The sequence below is a fragment of the Odocoileus virginianus genome, chromosome 7, assembly GCF_023699985.2.
Source record: "Odocoileus virginianus isolate 20LAN1187 ecotype Illinois chromosome 7, Ovbor_1.2, whole genome shotgun sequence".
Taxonomy (NCBI): domain Eukaryota; kingdom Metazoa; phylum Chordata; class Mammalia; order Artiodactyla; family Cervidae; genus Odocoileus; species Odocoileus virginianus.
In genome coordinates this window covers 1,042,587-1,050,623 of record NC_069680.1, presented here as the reverse complement: position 1 = coordinate 1,050,623, position 8,037 = coordinate 1,042,587, and the positions used below count along the sequence as shown (strand labels likewise).

At 45.0% G+C, this 8,037-nt stretch overlaps 1 protein-coding gene across 1 annotated transcript in view; it reads right to left on the bottom strand.

Moving 5' to 3' along the window:
* Positions 1-553: 553 nt before the first annotated feature.
* The window catches only part of DNTT (DNA nucleotidylexotransferase), a 49,056-nt gene continuing 41,572 nt past the window's right edge, over positions 554-8,037 (bottom strand). Inside the window, exons 10-11 of the mRNA XM_070469842.1 lie at positions 2,806-2,889; positions 554-980 (exon numbers count right to left, since the gene is read on the bottom strand). Of these exons, the coding sequence (XP_070325943.1) occupies positions 894-980; positions 2,806-2,889 (171 nt within the window). The 3' untranslated portion in view covers positions 554-893. The remainder of the gene's footprint in view (positions 981-2,805; positions 2,890-8,037) is intronic.

Here is an 8,037-nt window from a genome sequence, read left to right as displayed (position 1 = left end):
GAAAGGGCTAGGACCATGGGGAGGCCTCCCAGTCCTCCAGCAGGCTGGGGACACAGAAGCAGCTGGAACAGATGACCTTTAGGGTCCTTTCCAGTCATGGAGTCGATGACCTCCTAGAGGAGGCCGGCGTTCCAAATGGATCTGCAGCCTTGCAGTTCCAAAGGCTGCGTCCCTTCCTGTGGGTACCATAAGGTGAAGAGGGCAAGAGAGATGAACTCCTTGGAAAGACTCAGAGATGGCCGTTTGGGAGATTGTGCTTCCTTCTGTGTGAAAGCAGTGAGAATGCATTCCATCCTTGGCCTCCTGCCGGGATGCCTCAGGACACAGCTGCAGGTCACAGAGGAGAAACAGGCTCTGACCTGAGCTGAGAGTCAGTCCCTTTCATCCAAAAGCTCCAGGAGGGACTCAACCCCCACTTAGAATCTCTGACCTTCTAATTAAACCTGTTCCTCCTCTCAAGGTAAACCTTACAATCATTAATTCTTTCATTTTGTTACATTTTTGCTTAAGAATATTTTAAAATAAGTGAGTGAATAAAAAAGACTTGACCATCTTGTTTTTTCCTATTTTTATTGGAAATAAACAGATTTCAGCTACATTTTGGGCAAAGTGGGCTTTGATGAACTTCCCTGGAAATGAGCCACCAATTACAACACCATTTCCATGGAAAATGCATTGCGAGTTCTACACAACAGTCTTACAAATGGCTTGCTAGAGCATAACCCAGGTGGTGCCTGATCACGTTTCCAAAACTACTTATTTCTAGAAGCAATCTACATCTTGGTAAAATGTAAAGAATCCCAAACTTGATTAAGGCATCTTTCATTATAATATGAAGCATAATTTGTCTAACCCGAAAAAAAAAACCAGAAAAAAAAGTTGACAACTTTCTCCTAAGCATTTCTTTCCCATGGTTCAATGTAGTCCAATCCCAGATGTGCAAAGATTTCTTCTTCACTTTCCGCTTTGAGAAATATCCTCTGAAAGCATAAGAAGACATATGTGCACTATGATATTTTTGTTAAGTACCTCTAAGCTGACATAGTAAAAATGTTACTTGTAAAATTGTCTTGTCACAATGAATTACTGCCAAAACACAGTTCCCTGCTTCTGAGGATAAAAATTCATCTTACCTGACTTCTGTAATTTTTATATTTTCACCCCCCAAAAACTTAATAAATTAAGGTAAAATTATGACAGCCTTATATATTCAACTAGAGGCATTTGATACTTTTCCTATTGGTCCGTAGTGTTCATTAGAACTACCTGAAGAAGGCTTTTAAAAGAATGTTGAAAACGGAGCTGTAACCCAGCCCAACGAAATCAGAAGATCCGGAGAGGTCTTGTCATTCATCTATTTAAAGGCTCTGGGAAATTCTCACGTGCAGCCAGAATTACATACTGCTGCCATTGGTAAGGAGCAGTGGCAATTATGGGATGCTTGTATATGCCGGATTCTCCTCCTGGCCTTCCACCCAGCTCCACTCCCACCAGGCTCCCAACCCCACGGTCTGTTACATCAAGCAGCACTTCCCTGTAGTCCTTCTGGTCTATAGCACAACATTGGGCACATAGGAAGCACTTGCTTACTTTGAATTATTTGTTATGTGTCAGTTTGTAAGTTTCCTAGATCATGTTAGGTGAAGCTGCCTCCACTCACATGCTACATAATTGATGCTTTCTTGCCAGCATCCACAGCCCTCTCTTATGACAGCAGCACCTTGATTTCTCTTTGGAAAACCATACCTCCCTATTCTCAGTCCCTGAGGGTTACCTCCAAGGAGGGGCACATGACACAAGCCTGATCAATCAGAGCCATGGAAAAGGGTTCAAGGATGGCTACACAGCCCAGGTCTGGCCTGTGAGCATTAGCGAGGGCTTGCTGGAACTATTAGGAAGGAAGTTCTTTTCTGTTGGTATAGCTAAGCTAGAAGGATAGGATTCATGGGAAAACCCTGCCTGAGAGTGACACCAACACTGAGGAAAAAATTGCATGAGCACCTGGATACAGTCACACCTGAAGTCCATGTTATCCCAGATGCCACAGTACATAAGCCTTTTTTTTTTTTGCCACTGCCATTTTGTATTGGGTTTCTGATTTTTTGTGAGACAGGCTCTAACTAAATACACTTTATTTAGACTAAACTCCCAGAGGATAAAAACCATTACTTTTACTTATTTTGTATCTTCTTCCTACTCGGAGCTTCCTATAGTGTCCTTGATCACTATAAGTACAGTTGAATATTTATAATAACTCTTCCTAATTCATGCAGCAATCATTTTGCTGAAGCAGCATTTGGATCATGACCACTGTAGGACTAGCGCACCAAGTGAGTCTCTATGGTGTGTGAGTCTACCTCTCAGGACACCTCTGTTGCTCTCCTTCTTGCAGCTGACTCTCATTAATGACCCATGTGGTCACTTAGAATTCTACTTCCCACTGCATTTGAAGGATACTTGAGTGATATTTGTGATTTGGGGGGATCTTTGATTTTCTTTGGAGTTATTCTTTGCAAACACCAAGGATATATCAAGCTCAATTTAAATTCATTGCTGGCCTGGTTCTGGAGACCCACCTAGCTCAGCATCATTGAGCCCAAAGCCTCCGAAGTGCATTCTGGGCCCTGTGGGTGTTGTGCTCCTGTCAGGATCTTTCCAGCTGCCCTCAGCTGTGATCTGTGGGAATGGGACACCTGGGGCAAAGGAAGCTGAACCTGGACACTAGAATCAGTTCAGGAAAAGTGCTCAGGGAACCAGACTTGGGGATGAGGATCAAAGTGGCCCATCTCAGGGAAACAGAGCTACCTTGGTCTTGTCATACAAAGCGTGGTTATCCAGCATCATCTTCCGCTCGTGTGTGGCATAGCGCCGGATGTCTCTCTCAAACTGCTGGATAAGAGATCATTAAAATAAAATCACTATCAAGTCTAGAATGTCTTCAGTATTATCTGTCTAAAGATATTTAAATCCCTATAATGAAATATCTAGGGCTTCCCTGGTGGCTCAGTGATAAAGAGTCCCCCTGCCAATGAAGGAAATGTGGGTTCCATCCCTAGGTTGGGAAGATCCCCTGGAGAAGGAAATGGCAACCCACTCCAGTATTCTTGATTGGAAAACCCCATGGAGAGAGGAGCCTGGCAGGCCACAGTCCATGGGGTCGTAAAAGAGTCGGACACAACTTAACAACTAAACAACAACAACAATGAAATATCTATCTCCACTAAACATTCTCCAAGTGAATTTTCTCCCCCAGGGCAATAGTCCACCATGACAAAGCACCATGCTCACACCTAGGCATTAGATTGTAAGCTCCATGAAAATAAGAACTGATTTGTTCTGTTCATAAGCATATTCCCTCCTAATGGTGCCTGGCACACAGATGATGCACAGTAAATGTTTGCTCAGTGAATAAACAGGTATTGTGGGGATTGTGTCCAGAATAATTCCTGGTCCAGAGTAAATGCTAGATAAATAATAGTTTGGTGTTTTTTCTATTTGGAATACAACTATTGTAAACGGGGATGAGGAGTCAGGAGACCAGCTTCCAGCCTGGTCCCTATCTGGCTCTGTATCTCTCTGCAAGTCACCCAACCTCTCTGAATCTTGGTTGGTTAAATAGGAAGGTGGAGGAAGTGCGTGAGTAAGGTCTCCTCTGGCTGTAACATCCTCTGTGAACCTCTATAAAACTGATGGTCTGGGCCGGCTACTTCAGAATAGCATCTCCTGTGATCAGCATGGGCTGATCTGAGGCTCCAGGGAGAAAAACCTGAAGCCTTAGATGGACGACAGGAAAACCTTGGGAAAAGAAGGACAATGAATGAAGTTGTTGTTGAGATTAATTTTCCTGAGAGAAGCACAGATCTAGAAATGTCCTTTCCATGTAGGATTAGGGAGCAAACCTGGAATCATTGAACATAAACTTGGGCAGACTTCTGGAGATGGTGAGGGACATGTAGGACTGGCGTGTTACAATCCATTGGGTCACAAAGAGTCAGACATGACTGGGCAACTGAACAACAACAACATGTAATCATTGCACTAAAGTGAGAGGAGAGTGAAAAATTTGGCTTAAAACTCAACATGCAGAAAACTAAGATCGTGGCATCTGGTCCCATCATTTCATGGCAAAGAGATGGGGAAACAGTGGAAACAGTGGCAGACTTTATTTTTTTGGACTCCAAAATCACTGCAGATGGTGACTGCAGCCATGAAATTAAAAGATGTTTACTCCTTGGAAGAAAAGTTATGACCAACCTAGGCAGCTTATTAAAAAATGGAGACATTACTTTGCCAACAAAGGTCTCGCTAGTCAAGCTATGGTTTTTCCAGTGGTCATGTATGGATGTGAGAGTGGGACTGTGAAGAAAGCTGAGCACCGAAAAATTGATGCTTTTGAACTGTGGTGTTGGAGAAGACTCTTGAGAGTCCCTTGGACAGCAAGGAGATCCAACTAGTCCATCCTAAAGGAGATCAGTCCTGGACTTCCCTCGTGGCTCAGACGGTAAAGCATCTGCCTACAAAGTGGGAGACTCAGGTTCCCTCCCTGGGTTGGAAAGATACCCTGGAGAAGGAAATGGCAACCCACTCCAGTACTCTTGCCTGGAAAATCCCAAGGACAGAGGAGCCTGGTAGGCTATAGTCCATAGGGTCGCAAAGAGTCAGACATGACTCAGAGACTTCATTCCCTCACTCCCTGAAGAGTCATTGGAAGGACTGATGCTGAAGCTGAAACTCCAATATTTTGGCCACCTGATGTGAAGAACTGACTCATCTGAAAAGACCGTGATGCTGGAAAAGATTGAAGGCAAGAGGAGAAGGGGACGACAGAGGATGAGATGGTTGGAAGGCATCACCAACTTAATGGACATGAGTTTGAGTAAATTCCAGGAGTTGGTGAAGGACAGGGAGGCCTCAAAGAGTCAGACAGACTGAGCCACTGAACTGAACTGAAGTGGTGAGTATGGGAAAGCTGGCGAAGACTGGGACCTGCCCTTCCTGACCTGGATGTGTGAAGACAGACTTTCCAACCTGAAGTCCTTTATAAGGCAGTGGAGGGGGGGCTAGGGATGTGGAAGAGTCAGGGTGAAGCAGATTCTGGGTGGAGTAGCCGCTGGCTTGTGAAAGCATAGGAGTGCTGCTTAGCACATGGCCTCCACAGCCCGGGGCTTTAGGTCCCCCCAGCACTTACGGCAGAGGCTGCTCACACTGGGCATGGGAAGGCTGGAAAGGACGGGGTAACTGGAGCAGTGAAAGGCTGCCCCTGGCTCCTCAGTTCTCTGTGCTGAGAGATCTATTCCTGGACTCCTTTGCCAACCCCCTTGAAGCATTTTTGCATGGATTGTTAGGAGTTATCATGATGTCTTCCATTTGGAGGGTAATAATATTGATTAAATCAACATTTATTGAGCACCTACTGTATGCTAGGTGTGTTCTGGGTGCTTGGAATATAACAGCGAAGAAAACAATGATGTCTGCCCTGGTGGGGCTTGGATTCGCGAGCAGGGGACACAGATAAGACACGGTAACAGCATAAGTAAAGTACATGATGGACATGAGTTTGAGCACGCTCTGGGAGTAGGTGATGGACAGGAAAGCCTGGTGTGCTGCAGTTCATGGAGTCACAAAGAGTCGGACACGACTGAGCGGCTGAACTGACTGATATGTTAACAGATGATGCTGGGTAGAGGGCAGGCCTCATGAAGGACACAGGATCTGAGGAGGGACTTGCCCAAGGTGAAGGAGTTAGCCAGGTGGACTCAGGTATTAGCACTCCGTGCAGAGGGAACAGCTAGAACATAGGCCTTAGAGAGGAGTAAGCCTGCCCGGGGTAGGGAGAGAGTAGAAGGAGGAGTCCAGAGAGATGAGGGGGTGGGAAGACCACGCAGGGCCTGTGACCGCTGGAAGGCTTTTACTCTGAGTTGAATGGGCAACCCCTGCCAGGTTTTGAGCAGGGGACTGATGATCTGACTTATGATGACAGGATCACTCAGGGGGCAAGCAACAATTTAGAACAGCCATGGCTATAACCCAGGCAATGATATCCTAGTTAATGTTTACAGAGTGCTTACCCTGTGCTAGGTGCTGGGCTGATTTTTTGCTTTACATTAATTTCTGATTTGCTCTATTATCACTAGTACTTAACAACTTCTAAAAGAGTCTAACATTATCTCTAAAAGAATAGTATTACGTATACAATTAGCCTCAGAACTGTATTAAGATGAAGGCACTGTCTCATTCAGTTCTCCTGACAATCCCATGAGGTTTTTGGTACTGTTATTAGCCTCATTTTTCAAATGAAGAAAGGAAGCTCAGAGAGCCTCAGCAATTTACCCAAGGCCACACAGCCAACAATAGAGCTAGGATTCAGACTCCTGAATCCCAGACTCTTTACCCTGGATGTTTCTGCCTTCTGCTTTACAAGCTCCTTAGTTTCTCTCAACAACCCTGTGAAACAGGAAGGGTAAGGATGTTGTCTTTCGTTTCAGATAAAGAAGGGCAGTGGCACTAAGTCTGGCTGTATCATTCGCTGGTCACAACAGACTTCAGAGCTTAGCCTACTGCTGCTGCATACCGTTGGGCAAGCTGGGCACTGAAAAACTCTAGAGGGCGCCATTCACATGTGTAGCTTTGTAAATATGCATGTTTCTTCTGACAATTTTCTGGGAAATGGCAATAAGGTGTCTTAAGGAGGAGATGCTTTTTAAAGTTGGTGAAAGGGAGCCATCCGGGCTAGTAAAGAGACTGGGTTAGCCTGGGCACCTGGTCACCATCATCCATGTGTTTCCAAAGCAGAGTGTGCCTCCTCTCAGCATCTGACACAAACAAGGACAACACCCTTGAAGGAACTTCAGCCAATAAAGCCATGCTGACAAACAGTTCAAGCTTGAAGAAATAAGATTCAGAGGAAAACAGAAGCTTCTTTAGAAAACAAAAACAAAAACCTAATGAACTCTGGACCCAGTCCATAAATTGCACTGGATGGCTCTAGAAAAATCTCAGCTTAATGAGATTTTTATGAATACATCCCTGTGGATGTATTCTGCTCTGGAAATCTTTAGTGCACAAAGGTGTGAAGGAAGCTTTGTCAGCTTAGTAGACGAAACAACCTGGTTAAATTAGTGAACCCAAACTGAGGTGAGATTAACAGATTAATTGGCTTGAGGACATTTCCCAGGCCCTGAAATCTTTGGGTAAAAAGGCGAAATTAAATTTCCCAAGCTGCATTTATGATGTATTGTTTCATCAGCTTTCCTACTTTTTATGAATGAAAGATGCCAGCCAATATTTTTGATTAGGGTAAGAAGTTCTAGTGCTGAGATTGTGCACTGAAATAATTCCAGCCCAAAGCAAACATACTTGACATCTAATTCAAAGTTAAGGACAATTAATTTCTATGTCATTTATCATACAAAATCCTCTAATGATGTGTGCCACTCAAAGCAACAGCTAGCTACATAGGAAACAGAGTGGGGTGTTAGTAGGAGGGTGGAACATAAGCTAATGGAACAGACCACAGTTACCATGTCTGCGAATATCACATGGTGGGAGCTGGGGACTGCTGCTTGGCCAGCACTGGTCCCATATCCAGCGTGGTGCTAAGAGCTTTGCCAGTTTCATCTCACTGGATCCCTGCAACCCAGGGGGGTAGCATTGTCTTTGCCCTAACTTTCCTGATGAAAAACTGAGTCTTAAAGGCCAGGGGAACTTGACGAAGATCACCTAGCTGGTCAGAGGCAGAGCAGGGGCTTGTGACCAGGTCTGGGATAAGCCAAACCTGTGCCCTTAGCCACCAGGCTGCTTTCTCTGCTTCAATGGTTCTCATACCTGCAGGGTTCTTTCAAACACAAATTGCTGGCCTCCACCCCCAGAGTTCCTGATTCAGTAGGTCTGGGGCGGGGGTGGAGTGTTCACAGGTCTAACCTGGTAAGCAGGTAAGGCTGATGCTGCTGGTCAGGGGATCACATTTTGAAAATACCTATTCTAAAGGCATCTGTCTCAGCTGACCGTGTGCAAGTGGAATGCCCAGATTCAGAGATT